This window comes from Fringilla coelebs (genome assembly GCF_963513975.1).
Source record: "Fringilla coelebs genome assembly, chromosome: 14".
NCBI lineage: Eukaryota > Metazoa > Chordata > Aves > Passeriformes > Fringillidae > Fringilla > Fringilla coelebs.
This window is the reverse complement of record NC_140040.1, coordinates 6,663,807-6,683,657: the sequence shown is the minus strand read 5'-3', so window position 1 is coordinate 6,683,657 and position 19,851 is coordinate 6,663,807. Positions and strand designations below refer to the sequence as shown.

Sequence of the window (19,851 nt, the reverse complement as noted above, 5' to 3'; positions counted from 1 at the left end):
GGAAAGCTCGCTTTTGAGGCTAATGGATGGTGAGATATTCCCAAAAAAGCAAGTTTAATTCCACTGTGCTAAGAAAAAATTGTTCCTTGGCAGCTTTCACCTCTGGCTCATCTGCAGGTACTCCAATCTCGGGTTTTCTGTGACTGAAATGGCTCCCAAGGTAATAAAAAGTCTCTTTCCCAGCCCCGCGACCGAAGAAGTCGAGATTCAATTGTGGAGGGTTTTTTTCAGGGAGAAGGTACTAAATCTTTCAAATACCATCATTCCTTCACTACTCCATCAACCTAAAAATACTGGTGGCCAATGGAAAATAGAAAAGGAAGAGTAAAAAATGCAATATCCACAGTGAGGACAGCTCCTCATTTAGTTTTACTGTCCTCATATGTCTCAGAAGTCTGGGGAGAACCTCTCTGTACAGCTGGGAGAACTGGGACACTTCTTCCTTTAATCTCTACCCCAGACTGCCTTTTCCATATATCTGCCTTTCTAGGAACCTTCACAGTGACTGACAATGCTTCAGCACTGCAAGATCTTCACAAAACCAGTAAAGAAACTCCTCTGAAGGAATTTCTGCCAGTCAGCAGAACTAAAATTCACCCAGCTATGCCTGACCTCATGAGGCAAAGCTATACTGGGTCTGAGCAGCAACAAAAGGGCTACATCTATGGTGCTACAAGCACTGTGCAAAGGACTGCCAAAGGGAGCTCAAAGAGTTTGAATTCAGAGCAAGGTGGGCAGCCGGACTGGATGTTTACACATGTTCTTATTCCTTCCTTCATTTCCACATTTCAGCATTAGGGAGCATAAAGCTTTTCATACTTACTTTAACATGAAGAGCAGGTTGGGGTTATGTTCTAGGAGGCCAGGATAGAGCTGCTGGGTGGCTTCTATAGCCTCTCCCACTCTGCCTGCTAATACTAGCTTCTGTATTCCTGAAAGCAAAAGGAGACCTGGTGACACACAGGACCAGCCCACAGGAACAGCCAAAAGAGCTGTCTCATCCATTCCATCCAGGTCCCCACGACCACCTTCCACAAGGGCTTGGGATAACTGGAAACCATATTTGGTTTATTATGGATTAAGGGGAGGAAAACCCTGTGAAAATGTGAAAGGATCTTTTAGTAGCAAAAAAAACCAAGAAGAGTAGAAGGATCTGAAGGATGAAGAAGGTGGGTTGGGGTGCTCTTTAGTCACAGAGCTCTGCAGCAATGGAAACAAAAGCAGAACATGCCAACTGGATGGAAACAAGGAGGCGGCTGGGGAGGTGACAATTTCAGAGGGTAAGTTTCCTAGGTCATCCTCATATTACCTTCTCTGTCTGGTTCAAGCTTGGAAGCAAACATATGGCTCAGTATGAGATAAATGGAGTACTCTTAGAGGGCCTGTGGTCTTAAATCACAGCACTGTCCTGCTTCCACAATATTCCTACTGCTAAGCAGAAGTAATTATATCAACAAAACTACATTCCTGCAAGTCCACCACAATGTGTTCCCAGAGAAGGATCAGCTATTGACTACACTAGAAACAGCTCAGTGACTTGCACACTTCTAGGAGGTCCAAAGACACAGGCAGAAGACACTTATCATGCTGGGTGTTCATGTCCCATGTATGTTCCTTCAGCAGGTCAGAAGACACAAGTGCCAGACTCAACTTGAGATCCCTGAAAGCTCAGAGAAGCTGCTGATCTACAGAAACTCACATTTCTTTTTTCTAAGCATGCTTAGAGATAAAAATTATATGTACTTAAAACTAAAACTGCATTGTTTTTCCAGCACTCCTTATGAACAGCAGAGGGAAGATCTGGAATGGCCCATGAGGTGCTTTGCAAGCAGAGCCTCTGATAACAACAGGCTGTGGCTTTTGCAAACTGTTGGAGCAGTTGGAAGCCCAGACTGGTAAATCTTCATTAGCAATCCCAGTAACAAACTGCAATGACTTGTCTTGTCTCCCACTTCTCAGTGTCTGTCTGGCTGTTATTGTAGTTGAAATCTGGAACCAAAGCCATGGCTCTCACACCAACACAAGAGCTCTCATTTCACTCTCTTGCACGTCCATTTTCTCGTCTCGCTGCTTCTGACAGCTCTGCTTTGCCTTGTTTGGCAACTCTCACAGATGTCATTCCCTTTTATATTTCCCCCTCTTTTTGTTTCCCCATCTGTGTTTTCCTCACACCTTTTATTGAAGCCCCAACTTCAGGGCTCTGTATTCCTTCCCTCCATCTGCCTTGTCACCTGTCCTGAGCCAAAGGAGCCCGCAGCATCTCGCGTGCCTCCGTCAGGCTCTGCCAGTTAAACCCAGAGCACTGGGAGCACTGCTGGGGTCAGGCTTGCATAATGCATGACCTGGAAAGCACCAAGCCCATCAGCACTAACAGGCAGCAACTGCAAGTCATTTAAAAGCAGAGTCCCCAGATGAACCCGAATGCTGGCTAAGCACATGCAATGTATGGAGAGCAAGCCACAAAGGGGCACAATGTTCTCATACGTAACAGTCACACGAGAAGCAGCTCACAAAGGGAAGGGAAATGTACAGGCATGTGGCCTGTATTCAGCAGCCAGGAGAATGCAGAAAGCACACCAATGTTCTGCCACTCTGCAGGCTGAGCCTGTGAATGGAAAAAATTTAAAAAAAGGTACAGCAGGAGAAAGCTGCAAGCCTTATTCTGTAGGACCAAAAGCGCTGACAGCCCCACCAGCTGAGAGATGAGCCACTTGGGAGCAAACAGCAGCAACCAAAACAGACACAGAGCACAAATTCTTCACCCAGTGTAGCTTAACATGTTGGCTGTGAATTTGAAAACTCCTCAGCATGTAAAAGTTACCTGAAATCACAACGTGCAGAGGGACTGGAAGAGTCTGAGTCCCTGTGCCCAGGCTGATGGACCTGGCCCTGCTGCACCTGCCTGCAGTGAGGAGCTCCCATCCAAAGGGCTCCCTGGGGCACAATGACTTCAGTTCAGGTAAAGGCCAAGCAGAGCAGACAGGGACAGGAAGGAACAGGGCAGTTCTCCAGGCAAAGATGGCAGTGGTGATGGGAAAAGTGCTCCAGGCCAGCAGAGTGCTGTGCACAGCTCTGCACTCTCATGGAGTGACCTCCACAGCACTCACCCCTCTGCAGAGTCCAGAGGGAACACACTTGAGGAGTGACACCTGAGAGACTTACTTTGTCTGTTCTTTATTGAGGTCTGTTCTTCCTGGATTGTGGTGTCTGTGACTCTGGCAAAGGCAGTTGCTGTTGAACAGTACCCATGATGAACCAAATATGACGAAACCATACTAGAAAAAAAGAAAATACAAAGAGTATTTTATGAGTCAGCAATCATCCTTAGGCATAACATTGTAGGCAGGTGTGTAATTTTTGCAAGTTGTTTTAAATACAAGTGCTTCTGCCCAAGAGCTCTATAGGAGGAGCTCCAGAGTGCCCCACTGTGCACATCAGAAGAAAAAATTCTGGAGAACATAAGGAACAAATACAGGGATAAATTGGTCCCACTGCAGCAGAATCAACAGCTCTTGTTAAGGGAGGTCCTGGCTCTCTAATTTGGTCCTATTTTGGAAGGCAAATAACAGCATCAATAACACTCCTGACCCCTGACAACTCCTGCCAACTGCTCTCATCAAGTTCCAGTCAATCCTTTTTGCAATGAGAAGTGCTTCCAATATTCATAAATTTAAAAAGTGCTGTAATTGTACTCCCAGTTAGGTTTGGAAGCCTTTGGTTTAGGCTATTTCTTGCTCTTTCATTTCTGAATTCAGCTGGCTTACACACTGGCTTTTCTCCTGCATTAGGAGTGTTTATGGTGCCTTCCCCCTCCTGCAGTGTATCACCCCAAAATGTATGGCCTTCCATTCCTACAAGCTTTCATGCAATCTTTGGCTCAAAACTTCTACCATATCTTTCACATTAAAAACAGCAGCAATCTACACAGGAAGGACTCTTAAACAACAGAACTGAGGATAAAACAATTCGAGCAAAATGCAGAGTGGCAACTTTTGCCATAAGAGAGCACAAATTAGCACTTAAGAAGTATTTAAAGCCTAACAAGAGGGAAGAAGCTGAACAACAAGGCAGTGACTTACTTCTGCAGCATGGCTTGCCACTCTCCCAGCCTGTCTCCTATGGGAAACCGCTTAATGGTGCTCTGGATCTTCGCCCTCCACTCCCTCATGTAGTCCTCAATGTCAAACACAAAGGGCTGCTGCCCAAAGTTGGCATCCACGATCTCTCCTGGAGTCTGGAGACCCACTGTAGGGTAGAGGTTTGACTGGGAAGGAAGAAAAACAAACCTGTATGAAACACAGCTTTCTCCTCCTGGTTCCAGTTATGTGGATTGGTAAAACCAAAGAGCTGCTCTTTAAACTGAAATAAATATAATGAAATTGGAAGAGGCAACAGCCCTTTGGGTACTTCTCAAGGAATCCTGTGACTTGTTGTGCATTTATGAAAAGTTATTGCATCAAACCAGAATAATGGGTTCAATCCCCCAGCAGCCTGGGATCGAGGCCATGACTGCTGTCTCTGGATGGCACTTCTGGCTTAGTTTTCTACAACTTCTACCAAGCTTCAAGAGCCAGCAGATAATGGCAAAATAACAATAACAATAGTAATAGTAATAGATAAATAAATAAATTAGAGGTGGGTCATCTCAATCAGTGGATCTGTGTATTCCCTCCTGTTTCAACTCAACTCTTTTATTCCTTGGAAATTGTTATTTCAGTCGTTATCTCTGATGAAAAGGTGGTGGTGCTCTGAGGTTAGGGCTTTGATGACCTCAAGATCCCAACACATCCACACAAGAAATTACACTACTGATAGATTAATGTCATTTTAAGAATAAGTCTACAGATCCAAATGGGAGCTTTGACCCATCATCAGAACATGAGGAAGAAAAAAAGTTTACCACCATGAAAGTGTCTCTAAAATTCAGCCAATAATTCAGCTTCTAAGGATAATTTAATTGAAGATAGGCATTCAAAGTGTATCAGAAGTTCTCTGAATTCATGCTATATTAAGAATAAGCTAATTGATACAAATGGAATCCCTGAGCCCACTTAAATGTTGGGAAAAGAGAAACAGCATCAGAAAAGGCACAAGGATGCCTGGGTCTCATCACTGATCACATTTTTCCAAAGTATGTTCCATTCACTGTCAAGTTACTTCTGTGCAGCAGAAATTACTTTTCTGTTTGCAAAACAGAAAACACACACAGACTTCACCAATTCTCTGCTTCACAGCATGTGCTGAGAGTCTGCAGGGTGGGGGAAGAAATCTCTCTTGTGCCACTCAGGAACTGTTTGGGGTTGGATTTTTCCCACTTTGCTCTAAAACAGTGGAGCCAGAAATGGACACTGGGCAAGGCACAAGGACACTTGCATGGAACTGAAGTCTGGAAGGTGCCTGGCTGCAGTGCCCTGCTCAGGGCAGAACCCCTATCAGATATCAGAACAGCAGAGGGGCAGACCTCCCTCCTTAAGTCCAGTCAGAAACCTAGCATGACCCTCTCCTCCTCTATAGCAACAGACATGGGCATTCCTAAATTATCTGGAAAATTTCTTCAACTTATTCTTCCCTGCTGCAGAGATGATGATGATTTAGGTCTGGAATGGGTTCCAAGAGGGACTGTAGCATCTCTGTTCTCATTTTCAAAAGTGAACTGGTTAAGAACCTGACCAACCTCCTCTACCTTTGAAATTATCAAACCTCTAACAACAAAGGAAAGAAATGAATCTATAAATACAGGCTGGAAATTGAAAACAGAGATCAGGATGACTGCATTACTGGTGATTCACTACACCTCTCTTCCTGTTCCCACACCAAGGAAGTCTTTAGGTCAGAGATGTGCAAAGTAAACACAGCATGATAAAGGAAGAGCTACCAGAGCAAAATGCTGTAATTACATTTAGTTCCTCCATTCTTTCAAAACTGGCTGACATGGAAATATCTCTAATGAGGGATCAGATATTTTCCACAGTCCATACTTCAGACTTCTCATTATCTTCTCAGTATCTTAAACCCAAGGGCTTCCAAAGCCAGGAATCAGACACCCAAAATACTTGGAAGCTGGAAGCAAACCCCCCTCAATACTGGCTATGCTCATCTTTGAGGAGAAGCTGCCTACTCTCTACATCTCTCAAATCATCTCTAAGGTAAAATTCCATTTTTCCATGTGGGAAGTGTTCTCTCTGCTTAGCAGCTGTTGGGAAGTACATGTATCTCCAGCACCCTGCCAGATGCAGGCAGACATGGCCCCAGAGCCCACTGACCCAGGAGATGCTTTTCCTGCCAGGTTCTTCAGGAACACCTTCCCCATGACATCTGGCTCACCTCCTGCCCTGATGTTGGTCACAATTACTCACAACCCTCCTTGTTCATCTTGACCTGGTTTTTAACCCCCTTGTCCCTCTGCATTCCTACAATCACACCCTGACCTCTTCTGTTTTTTTTCATCTCCTATTATTCCTTCACACCTCCAGGCAGGATAGAAGCACTGACTTAAATTGGCAAAAAAAAAAAAAAAAAAAAAGGAAACTCCCTCTTTTCCTCTGTGGGAATTTACTCCTATTTCAAGCAGTTATTTTGGTTTTAACTTCAGCCTGTGCTAAGCCAAAATGTGTTTTTTTCCTAGCACTGTATTTTTGTACAGATGAAAACACCCTTTAGAGGAAACTGAAACAAGCCAAAACAAGTATGTTTCAACATCTGTGTCTCTGGTTTTCAAATTCAAGTATCCATTTCAACTTCCTAATATTGTGAATTCTGCATTTCACCATTTGCCTCTGAAAGGGGAATTTTGGAACAAGCATTTCAAGGAAATTATTTCTAATCTGGCAATATTTTGAAGGGTCATTTTGATTTCTTGTGTAACCTCACTGATATGCCAATCCTAAAATTTAAGCTTAAAAATGGCAGAAGTAATGGGGTTTACTGATGTGTGTTACCAGTCAGCTTCACCACCCCTCGGGCTGTAATGCAAGGAAAAGCTCTCCCTTAAGGTCCCCCTGGAGGGCTGAGTAATGAGGAATGGACCAGAGCCAAAAAATCCATGTGGAGCCGCTCAAACCAGAGCACTTCAAGGGTCACTCAGGTAAGTTTGCTGTTCCCACTCCTGTTTGCAGTTAAATTTTCAGAACTGCAGCTTTAGCAGGTGAGGAACACAGACTCTATAATGGATGCTTTCTTTTCTTTACCTTATAATCAGTGGCTATTGTGCTTGAGCCTGGAACAGAGAACTATAAAAAATGAAACCTGCAAGTGATTAGCTTCATATTCTCTACTGCCTCAAGAATTCTTCAATCTCTGACAATATTCATTATATTTAAACCAAAGTCTATCTTGGGTTTGGCATCCCTTTCTTTAGGAAAGGTTGTAACCTGAACTGTTTGGAACAACCAATAATCCATGGGCCAAGGGAGCAAAAAGAGCACATGGAATACATTGGTACCTACAAGGGTGAAGGAAGAATGCAGTAATCCAAGGGAAGGGTACTGGAAAAGAGAATGCAGCAATCCAAGGGAAGGATATTGGAAAAGACAATGCTGAAGTCAGGTGTAGGCACCCTTAGGAAGCTGCCAGCAGAGCAGCAGAGGGATTTAGCACATGCAGAGGGATGTCCTAGATCCACATGGAGGCAGAAGTCTCCCATCCTTGCTCACACCCACAGTTAAGAGTGGATCACCACCAAGCTTCTTTCCTCCTCTTTTTGAAGAGGAATTATCTCATGAAGGATAACTCTCAATAATAGGAGGCCTACAGGGTATCAGCTGTTCTCCTTCCTGGCCCAGAAAAGCAGTGTGGATTTGCTGCTGCTGTAAAAACCAGAAGGAGATTTCCCAGAAAACAGCTCAGCAACCTGGCTGCTAAAGGTACAGAGACCATTTACCCACCAGGTAACCATGAGGCATCTGCCAAAACCTACCCTGGCCAGATCTTCTCCCAGTTTCACACTAAACATCTCCTCTGCACAAGACACACAGACAAACGAGCCTGAGATCCTGTGAGGATGATCTGACCAGAGCAAACAGCAGGACAGGGAGATGCCAGGGGCTCAGGAGCGTTTTGAGTTCAATCTCACTGGCACTGCAAGAGCTCACTGCAGCAAACACCCTTCTGTCTGCTCTGCCTCCCCTGCTGCTCCTCCCTGTGCCCAGCAGAGACTCAGCACAGAGTGAACACCTTACACAGGGACATTCAATGTCTCTGTCAGCTCACTGGGCACTCCAGGATCAACAGGAGGCAAGTTAAGCTAAGCAGGACAGGGAATTTCAAGCTGCCAAATCTGTGCTGTGAAGCTGCACAGCAACACTTGGGCAGTGAATGACAAAGCAGTGGTACATGTGCTGGACAGCCATTTCTGACTGACAGGAGCCTAAATAGGCATTGTCCAGCTCCACATGGACACTGCTCCTGCTGCAGAAGGAGAAGCAGCCTAAGCAAATGAGGAGATAAAGTGGTGAAAAAATTAGAAGGAATATGGTAAATCTGTGACTGCTAATGCAATCTATATCCAGAGGGAAAACAAACAGCACTAAAAACTAAGGGGTACATCAGAGAATCATCTTCTTGCTGTGGATGTATGGTTATCACAATACCTCACTACAAAAGGTTAATCTTCATGGAAAGGCAAACTACTCTTGTACTTTAATAAATTGTACTTGGACCAAGTGAATGAACTGCTGTGACACAACCCACATAAAGAGCTTCTGTTTTAGAACACACTGCAATATTACCAATTTCAAAGACCCCCAAAACACCTTGTATTGACAGCTGATGTGAAAAGGCCAATCAAATAACTGCAATTTAAGTGCAGGCTATATTTGGGATATGGGAGAAATCTGTGAAGCCCTAAATCCCATTGGGAAGGTGAACAGGGAGTACTAGACATTATTTCTAACAATACAAAAATTAGAGGAACAAGATAAATTTTTTGACAGGAAGTACAGAACAAAACAAAGCAATCTTCCTTCCACACAACAGGGACGTCAGCCAAGAAAATTTATCACTTTGGAGGCCTACAAAAGTTATCAAAACTAAGAAATTTGTCAGAGAAAATTAATTTGGAGTATTTAAGTACAAAGACAGGAGAGCAACCTTAGGGACAAGAAGTCCTGTGTATGTGAGGGATGCAGTGGATGTGTTGGTGTATGCCTGACCTGGGTTTACCTTTTTTCACTGAACACATCCTCCTTGTCCAGGAACACTTGGGTCTAAAAAAGAGGGAACATTTTCTTGTGCTTTCTGAGACCTGACTAGACATCAGTGTAACTATGCACATGTTCTCCTCCTCAGAGTCAAAGCTGCATTTGGAAGACAATGAACTGCAATGAAGTTTGCATCTTTACTTTAATTCCAGGAGAAGGGGCAACATATTCTTAGAGGTGGTGAGGGATGAGAGGAGGCATGTGAGTAGCCCACAAACCCAGTCACAGGATTATGAAGTTTCAGAAAAAGGAGCACCCAGTCACAGGATTATGAAGTTTCAGAAAAAGGAGCATCCACATCATTCAGTAATGTGTGTTATCATGTTCTTTTCAACAGGGCATTAGAAAGAAAAATAATCACACCCCCACACTCTTCCCCCTCCCTTCTGTTTGCATCCTTACTTAAAATACTGAAAATAGGTGTACTTACAGGGAGGTCTGTAAAGGCTATACCTGTGGGGGGAAAAAATATTAGAATTAAAAAGACAAAGGATTTTTCCCTGCTTGCCTACATCCTTAACACGCTACTAAACATTAGTGCATTTCAAATCCCAGCTCTGACCCTGCATTTCACTACCTCATGTATTCAGAACTTCCCTCCCCAATCCCCTCCTCTGCAAGGTTTTGCATCTGGAGAAAGGTTCAGGAAAAAGCCTAAATGTTTTCAACATCTCTCCCAAAAATTTGATTTTCTAAAAGCACCTCCTCTTTCCTTTGCTTCTCCCTCTGTTACAAGGAAGGAGTTTGTTTTCAAGACTCACTTTGGTGTTAGAAACAGAGTTTTAGTATAAAATTGCTTTGGTTTAGGCTGTAACTGATTCTTCTTATCAGCCAGAGAAAGAGGAATGGATATTCAGCACTTGGCATTACAGGTGGGGAGCAGCCCTGCAACAGGACCAAGCTGCAGCCAGGAGCACCTGAGAAACTGTGCAAAGAACAGCCTCACCCTCCACTCAGCTGACAGAGCTCCAAACAGAAAAGATGGAAAAAAAGTGTATGGTTTCCCTTTTTATTTACATCTGGCATATCAGAAAAGAGGTTTTTAAGCCGAGGCAGCATTGTCTGGGGTGGCTAGCAGAGTTTTGGCTAGAGACAGCACTCACCACAGCCAGGCTGCCCCAGGCACAGCTCTGCACCTGATTTAGGGGCAGGTACTGCCCCAAAGGATGGTGCCTCCCCTGCCATGGGTGGGACCCAGCAGCACAGGGAGATGGATCAGCCAGAGCCCCCAGGCTTTGGGTCACGCTCACCAACAGCACAGGGGACACTGCTGCCATCACCTCACCAGGCTCAGCTAAATCCAGACTTCCAGCTAACATTCCAGAGTCAGTCTGGAAGGTGCAGCCTTTCCCCATGTGTGCTCCCAAGAATGCTTTCTTGTCCCCAGCCAGAGGAAAGCTGGTACCCACAGCAGGACACCCAGTTCTCACACACATCCCACCTCTCCTCCTTCCCTTCTGCCTGGCACTGGAAGGCACTGCAGAAGCAGGAGAACACCACCCTCTGGTTTTAATTTTAGGACTATTTTAACCCAGAGCTGCAATGTAATGTTACCAGATCAGTCTGAAGTGGTAATTTAAACCAGTTTTAGGAGTCAAGATAGGAAACAAGTTATTCAAAACAGCACAGATCATAACCAAATGCTCAGAAAGAAATCCTGAATATTTTACAAATAAACAGGCAATAAAGATAAATTAACATCATGGCAGATAGTCAGTATGGTTTAATCAACATCCTGGCAGTTTGGACCTTGTTTATTGAGCACCCTTTCTACAACCCAACCAAAGATTGTGAGCACAGGTGATGCTGAACACGAGGCTGAGGAAAACATCCAGTAAGCATTTCTCTCACCTTGTGACTTTGCCCAGATACTGCTCCTCACTCAAACCTTTTTTTCACTTTGCAATTATTTTGCTCAGCTGGATGAAAAGGTGGATGAAAGCTTGTTGTCCTACCCTTATGGCAGAATGAGGCCAATCTCCTTGAGCCTGCTGTCCACTGGAGTCTTCCTCTGCCCCCAGCCCCTCTGAGAGCCAAAGATGGCCAGGCTGGTGTAGCTGTGTGGCTGGAAGCTGCTTCCAGCACCTGGACAAGCACATGGTGTTGGGATGGACTACGAGGTGGGTGGAAAATTGCCTGAACTGTCAGGATGGAAGAGTTGTGATCAGCAGCTCAAAGTCCAAGAGTTGTCCCTCAGGGATCAATGACAGGGCCAACACAGTTCCCTGTCTTCACCAATGACCTGGACAATGGGACAAAGTGTGCTCCCAAGCAGGATCACAGCTGTCACCAAACAGGAGAGTGGACAATAGGCTGGAGGGCACAGTGCTATAGCTGGAGAAATGATCCAGCACAAGCCTCCCAAAGCTCAACAAAAGCAACCTAAGAGCTCTGCCACCAGGCTGTGGTACTGCCAGAAAACAGGACAGGATGAGGCTGACTGGAGAGAAAGCAGATCTGCAGAAAAGATTCAGGGTCCTGCTGGGGAACAAGTAGAGCAGGAGGGTCCTTGCAGCAAAGGACATCAACCACATCCTGAGTGTGTTAGTGAGAGTGTAGGTTAAAGGATGGGATTTCTCCCTTCTTTTCCAACACTGGTGAGTCTATACTTCAGTTCTGATGCTCACTTTAGGGCTCCCCAACACAGGACACAGTGAGATTGGAGTGAGTCCAGCAGAAGCCAGCAAGACAAAGACAGGCCAAGGCAAAAGTCTCTGTTCAGTCTCAAAAGCATCAGGGCAGACACCTCTTGCTGCCTACAACTGCCATATAGGAGGGTGTAAAAAAGGCTTTTCTCAGAGATGCATGGTGGCAGGAGACAGGAGGCAGCACAGACAAGCTGCAACATGGGAAATTCTAACGAGAAAAATTCAGTGTGAATTTTGGTCAAACACTGAATCAGGACCAGAAAAGCTCCCAGGTGATCTCCATTCTTGAAGACAGTAAAAACTTAATGAGTTTCTGAGTAACATGATCTAGTTTGGGCCTGCTTTCAGCAGGGTGTTGGATGCTTGACCTCCAGAGATCCCTCCCAGAGAAAATAATTCTATGATTCTATAAATAAACTTATTACATTGCCTTTACAATGAGACAAATGTATGTCTTCCACATTTTGTTATGTAACTCAGACTAATAAAATGCTTTATGCAGACAGCACTTGGTCTGTTGCACAGACATGTCTGCCTAGAGTTTCTGCATCTGCACTGCTGCACCCCTGCATCAGGAAAGCCAACAGCAGAAAGTGAAATAATCACAGCTTGAATGTGAAACTGTGAACTGCTTTCTTTCTCTGCAGCCGCTCCAAAGCCTGGATCCAGTTTAAAACCACAACCTTAAACTTAAGGACTGGACAAATCAAGAGGTTCAGGAAGCAAGAGCAAGTGTGTGAAGGGCCTCCCCTCTAAGTCCATGAAGTTAATGAGATCATCAAGGCAGTGACATAAAGACATTAAATGAAGGCTCAGTGCTAGGGCACAGTGTGATTGACATTTTCACCTGCCAAACAACCAAAGGACTTCCACCTTCCATGACTGCACTTACACATGACCCCATGCACAGAACATGTTTGTGGACCTTCCAGCCCATCTCTGCTCTCCACCCAGCACCAATCATCCTTTCTGCCTCACAGCTGGCCACTTACAGAATTCAATTTGCACAAGAAAACATACATTTGGCAATCAGCCACAGCACTCCACTGCCTGCACAGCAGGGAACTCCTCCAGCATCTGTTTAGGAAACTGTGATCCAGGGAATCCTTAAGCACTGCTGGTGGATTGCAATAAACACAACTCTTTCAGCAGTGTGGGCATCCTAAAGAGCAGACCAGGAAATGCCAGCCCAGGAAAATCCTTGAATACTTCTCAGACGTGCTGCTGAGGAGAAGCACTGTCAAACCCACACAGCTCTACATGCCCTTGGAAACAGATCCTCCAATCAGGCCACTGGGTAGAAGTGCTCATACAGAGAACAAGGCTGTGGCCAAGCCTGGTATTTTCTGTTCATTTTGGTAGTGAATGAGGGTGGTGAGGCCCTGGCACAGGTTGTCCAGAGAAGCTGTGGCTGGCCCATCCCTGGAAGTGTTCAAGGCCAGGTTGGATGGGGCCCTGTGCAACCTGGTCCAGTAGAAGGTGTCTCTGCCCAAAGCACAGGGGTTGGAATGACATGATCTTAAAGGTCCCTTCCAACCCAAACAACTCCAGGATTCTATGGTTTTAAATCTGATTAATCTGAAGTCTTGTTTTGAACACCCCAATGTCCTTGCTGTCTGCAAACTTCATTTGAAGCCTTGGGGTCAAACCTATTAAATCTGAGACTGACACCTGCATGTCTCTCACAACAGGTTTCTGCATTACTCCTAATGTTCCCCCTAGTCTCTAAACTGGCTGCAGAATGGATATTTTACTTTTTAGGTTAACTTGGTCTTTCCAAGAGCCTGCACTAGAACTCAAACTACAGGAAGTTTTCTATGCCAAGACTTCAGAGGGTTGCATGCTCTTTTTATAGCCCTGCTGCTCCATTTACCTTGGTGTGCTGTCAAAGTCTGAGATCTGAGACACTCCTACATTAATCCCTGAGCAAAATCATCCACTTAAACCCAGAGACCTGCAGCAGTCACACTTCTTCATCATGTCCTGGTCCAAGACTTTCTGCTTAATGGGTGGTGCCCCAACATTTCTCCCTGTTTCTCTCCAAAGTCACTCTCATCACACTTCTAGCCACATCTCACTATGCTTTTTACTGCCAGGACTCTGCTCAGAACTTGTCAAAAGTGTTTCATCAGCAGCCAGAAGACATTCAAGACATTTTCCAGAACAGAGAATTAAGACTACATATGATGTCAAACAGTTTTCATGTGACGTCTCCAAATAAAGTTCAAGACTTAGCTCCAACCAGAACATCCAGAATTTGTGATGGCCAAGAAAACAGTTCTTATACAGTGCTCCTGATGGATCTGATTAAATGAAAAAGTATGGAGACAATGGAAGATAATAGTTAAGCAACAGAAGAAACTGCAAGGAAAACAAAAGGGGGTGTCTAATTAATAGATGAAAAGGAGAGGACTTAAATGGTGAAGAGTGAATTAGAAAGACAATGCTACAGTAATTCCATGAAAGAAAGACAAATTCAAACTCTGAAGCCCTGCTCTCAAGCTAACTGGCCTCACAAAGGGGCTGATTAGCCTCATGAATATTCCTGGCATCCGCAGTAGGATTACACAATTACCTCATCTCCTAGGAGGAGACACACATGGCTTCCACAGCTTCATGTTAGGGAACACCTAGAAAAACACACACTCATCCCCTTCCTGGGTTTACACACACAGAAATGAGATTCTCAGGTTAGCACTAAATATCATGGAAGCTGAAGACCTTCAAGAGTTGCTTCTTTCAGGGAAGAAAGCATTCTGACTTCCAAACAAATCATTGCTCCTGCCTCCATTCGGCCTTGGTTCCTCTGCTGACACCTGTCTCACCCCCTCCTCACTTCTCTGCTCTGTGCCCACGAGGAGCTGTGTAACCCCTGGCCAAGGGGCTCCTCTCCTAAACACTGCACTGAGCACTTCTCCTGGATGCTGTTTCTCCACCAGTGACACAAACAGGCACTGCTGGCCCTTACCAACAGCCTCCTCAGATGAGGTTTTCATTCTGCTTTTGTGAAAAGGCAGTAAAATGTTCCTGCAGCTTTTGTAGGGTCACCCAGCCAGGCCTGAGGTCTTCTGCACATCCCCCCTGTCTCCTCTAACACACCATCTCTCCTCTCCCAGTACAACCATTATGGCAGTACAGCTCAAAGAAAAGCTGCTACACACAGGAGCCAGCTGTGAACGCTAAGGGGAGGCTGCTCCCTGTCCTCTTCTCAGACAGCTCATGTCTCGTACATCTGAAGAGCTCAGGAGGACACCCAGGGGACAACAATGCTTGTACCTAATTCTGCTCTCTAAACATGGGACTATTATTGTTACCCTTCCTGTTTCTTCCCCCTGGTATTGATCACCACTGGGAAAAGCTGTTCCTCAAGGGGTCACTCAGTTGCAGATTAGAAAAACACAAGCTTTCCATCCAAAAAAGCCCCATCTTCGAAGGAAAAGGAACACTTCAATTTAAGAAAGGAAGACTAGATAACTTCTCTGCTGTAAAGAACTCTGAATGTCCCAAACCAAACAAATCTCTGAGCAAGGACACATGGCAAAAAGTCAGAGGGTGGTAACGACAAAAGGTAACACAGAAGTTACTGAACTGGTCTCTTTATTTGGCTTCATCTGCCCAGAGACCCAGGCACAACACAGTCCTGGGTACAAAACAGAAAAGGAGAAAGCAGCAACTTTTCAACTGATACAGATTGTAATGTGGAGACTCTGGTCATTAAAAAGAAATTAAATATCAAATGAACAAACTTGTATTCATTAAATAGAAGATCTGGCCTCTTCCTGACTCTCCCACTTTTGTTATGATGAAAAGTAACAGCACCATCAGGGTGAAAAACAGTGAAGCTGGAAAACCACCTACTTAAACAACAGAAAACATCCAGAGGAGCACAGCACAAACCACTACAGGGAAATACAGGCTAAAAATCAAGGACAGCAACTAAAAGGAGACATTTTGTGAAATCTTTTTAACTATTTCATTACCTCAGTTGCTCTTGTTTTATCCTGTCTCACTCCTAAGCAAAAGCTCCTGCTCTACACCATCAGCTGCTGCTTTCAAGCCTCTACTTGTCTCACCAGTACTGGACTGACATGGGCAGCCTGAACAAGCCCAGCTCTCCCAGCCTTTCCTCCTAGGACAGATGCTCCAAACTCTTCATCACCTTGGCAGCCCTTGGCTGGACTCCCTCCAGTAAGTCCATCTCTCTCTAAATTTGGGGAGCCCAGTACTTTTCACAAGAGCTCACCAGAAATCCTGTACTCTCCTGGCACACACTGCACTCCAATTCCACTCCTTCCTTCAGCCCAGCCAGTAACTCAAAACATCTTTGCTCTGTTAAGTGTTTTGAGCAGGGTATTTTTGGTATTTTTCTACCAATTTAATCTTGAATTCAACGAAGTAGAATTGACACAGCAAGGAGAAGCAAAGAAAAGGAGTGCTCATCCCTCCCTGCCAAATCAAATGAATCCCAGCACAAAAAGTGAGATGAACCTACAAAAATTTACTGCACATCTTATGTGTTAAAAAAAAAAAAAAAGACAAGAATTTTTCTGGAGTGGAGAACATGTCATCCAAGGAAATGATATTTTAGGGGAAAATGGACAAAAATTTCTATTTTAGACAAATAAGATAAGACAGATGCCTGGAAAACATCTGAGGTATTAATTTGGGCAAAATTTTTTAGTCCTTAACTTTAAGACAGTTACTGAAACAAGTGTGGAATGAACCACTTTGTAGCTCCATGCTTAAGTCAGACCACTCTTGTACTGAAATAATGTCTGGCTTTGGGGATGCTCAGACCAACATGTAGAGGCTTTCAGATGGACAAGTCCCTTCAAAAATGAAGACGCCAGTGCTGTGCCTTTGTAGGCAGTTGAAAAAAACACTGATTAAACTTCCCACTTCTTTCTTTCTTTCCCTCTTGTCCAGCCATTAGACATCTTATCCAACCTCCCACCTACTGTGCAGTAGCAGAGGAAAGCAGAAGCAGCTGTGGATGAAATTCTAATATATCTAAACAAACTGAGCAGCATGGAAACCATTTTACCTGCTGGAAGCATTTCTGTCTTGGAGCCAATTTACAACTGCTGACAGCTGCTGAGTGCTCTTTTCCTCTGCCATTTTAACCTTACTCACAGGTGTGGGACAAGAGTTACAATACAGCAAAGTATTAAACAGCAGCAAGAGCAGGGCTGGAGCATCCCTCTCCTGAGAACACCTCCACTTACCTAAACTGTGGCCATTTTTTGTGTAGAAGCAGGTATTGTTGATGAGGTTGACACAGCAGCCAATCACATCTCCAGTGGTGAACGTGGGGCCGTAGGGCTGCCCTGTCCCCGAGGAACAGAAGGAGTGCCCATCATCTCCGTGGTACCCATAAGAATGTTTATCCCATCCTGCAAAAGACCAGGACAGCAGTGAAGCCAGCTCAGCAGAACCACATGGAACTACTACAACTCTCAGGACACCATTTTCTGTGGGAGTTTTAAAATTTGATTGCCACTCCTGATTCATCCCAATATTAATTTTCACATACCGGTAACTGAAAAGAAATTAATGTCTTTAATCAGAACACATCATTTGCATTTCAACACATTTCTCTTTCATCTTGCCTGAGGTGAAACAAACTCTTTTGTAAAACACTTGAGTTTTCCAAACCCAAAATCTTCCCACAAAAGCATTTAACAAAATAATTCTCAGACAGTTGCAGCTTTGTCTGTAAGCACTGTCACAGGTGCACCACATGGAGAGAGGCAATTTTTGCATCCTCAAATCTGTATTTGATAAGGATTTCTATGTTTCCTTTGGGATACAGTATTTCCTGTTCTGCAGACAGCTTAAAACACAACCCTCAAATGTCAAAGGGGAGTTCAATGCAGAGTGGTCAGTTCTAATATTAATATCTCTAATTTCTTCTGCAAGTAACACTGTGCTAAGGGTTACAGCTGTACCCTGCCCACTTGTTCTTTTCCATATATCCCAGTAATTTCATTTGGATCATTCCTCTGAATGGCACAATGAAAGCCACATCTCACAGAGAGACAGAGTTCCAGAAAGTGATACAAGTGATTAAAACCAGACACCTGTGTTTTATATGGATATAGCTGGATCCTTAGGGAAGCAAAGAAGGTGCTTTGGCCATCTTCTGACCTTATACACCCAAGGGTGGTGCAGATTCTGTTAAATGTGGAGCAACGGCTCTGGCAAAGGGTCTATGTAAGAAACACAGAGACTGTGCAGGAAATGCACATCCTGCAATGAGGCACAAAAAGACTGAGCACCCTGAGAACTACAGAGCAGAGCCCTGCGAAGGTGGGCTGGAGCAATTCTGTGAGCCAGGACTTTCCTCCAAAACCAGCAACAACATGAGGGCACTAGAAATTCAGTCTTGTAAAACAGTGCCACAACACTGAGGCATCAGCACTTCCATGCTCAGGGTTTCCCAGAAAAGCACAAAACAGTCAGTGCATGTCTAAGGCCCTATTTATTGTATCACACCAAATGAATGCCAGTGGGAAACTGAGGGAATGAAGCAAGACTGAAACATGCCACAGTGCAAGATTTTGGATCTCAGAGCAAACTTTGAGAGTGAAAGGCATGAAGGACTCCCAGCAAATTCTAGTCTAGAAATGGTGAGTAACTTCCTTTACTTAGTCCCACACATCCAACAGGAGCAGACTGAGATGTCCCAAGAGTCAGCTCTGTCTTCCCTCGGATCAGCTCCAAACAAGCTGCTGACAGTAGCACCAGTCCTGTTTCAAATCTTCATGCAAGACAGGGACAACAGCACAGGCAGCACCCTCAGCAAGCACAAAAACTATGCCAAACTGACTTGCCAAAACAAAGGAGGAAGTGATAGGGGCTCTAGAGTCTGTTGTCAAATTTTCACTGCTAAGATTCCATCCAGTAAAAATATTGAAATATTTTTGAATTTTTAAAAACGTGGCTCCTTTCCACTATCCCTTTTATTTGCTCTGTTGCCATCACTGATCTATTATTTTAGTCTCCCCAAAACCAGACCTGTTACATGAGTGTCAATTCAGAACTTCTCTAATGGAGCTGTTGGGAAGTTCAGATGACAAATCAAGAACTTGTCATCAGTTGCATCTAAGCAGTGAAGTGCTTACACATCATGTACTGGATAAGGCTCTCATAAGAAACACAACAGTGTGTCCTACCATGAGGATGAGCTCACTAAATGCTTGGGCCAATGCAGACATTACTGGTTCTGCAGTGTGGGAAATAAAGGTGTCATTACCTACAGATCACAGCTGATCCTACTGAAAAAACCCTCCCCCTGTTCCTTTATGACTTGAGCTCCACAGTGTCAGTTCTTACTGCAGCACCAACGGTGGGGGGGGAACTCCAGTGAAAAGTGACTGAATAAAGACCTTGAGGACAATGACAAACGTGGTACATGCAGCAACAATGCCTGGGAAAAGCTTGTTTTCAATCTTATTCTCCCCAGAAAACCAGTAACATAACCAGTTAAGGAAATTTGCTCACCCAGCACTTTGCTGATGTTATGTAGAGTTTACTTTTTCAACTCAAATGTTGTGTAGTGCTGAACCTGGACCTGGCACCACACTAGGGGCTTTAAATTTACACTGTCAGCCTTATCACATCACCATGGTCATCTTAAACAACAAGCCAGAGTTGTTTGAGTGAACTTACTGTACTCACTGTAAACATAAGCTGAGTGGCATTAATCATATGCCTAACCTTAAGTTATTTATTAATAAAAACAGATCCCTCTCCCTAAAATTCTGCCCAAAATAAACAGAGAGCAGTGGCATATGGGTAATTCCAGCACTGGCCAGTTTCAGCCAGTCTTCTGAAATTTCCTAATAATCTGAATGAAAAACAAGAATCAGCACTTCTGGTACTTCTAGGTCAAAGTTTTCAGGGCCTGTTAATTTAAATAGTGTATCCCTATTGAAAGCATGTGGCATTATCCTGGATTACCAGCAGAGTGGGGAGTAACTCATCACACGTATTTTGAAAACACA

General features: G+C 44.3%; 1 protein-coding gene across 2 annotated transcripts in view; it reads right to left on the bottom strand.

The window, feature by feature from the left end:
* RANBP10 (RAN binding protein 10) overlaps window positions 1-19,851 on the bottom strand; it is a 59,193-nt gene that overhangs the window by 7,708 nt on the left and 31,634 nt on the right. For both annotated transcript variants that reach the window (XM_084214900.1, XM_084214901.1), the window contains exons 4-8: window positions 17,071-17,238; window positions 9,628-9,650; window positions 4,080-4,264; window positions 3,163-3,275; window positions 824-932 (exon numbers count right to left, since the gene is read on the bottom strand). In XM_084214900.1, the coding sequence (XP_084071026.1) occupies window positions 824-932; window positions 3,163-3,275; window positions 4,080-4,264; window positions 9,628-9,650; window positions 17,071-17,238 (598 nt within the window). The remainder of the gene's footprint in view (window positions 1-823; window positions 933-3,162; window positions 3,276-4,079; window positions 4,265-9,627; window positions 9,651-17,070; window positions 17,239-19,851) is intronic.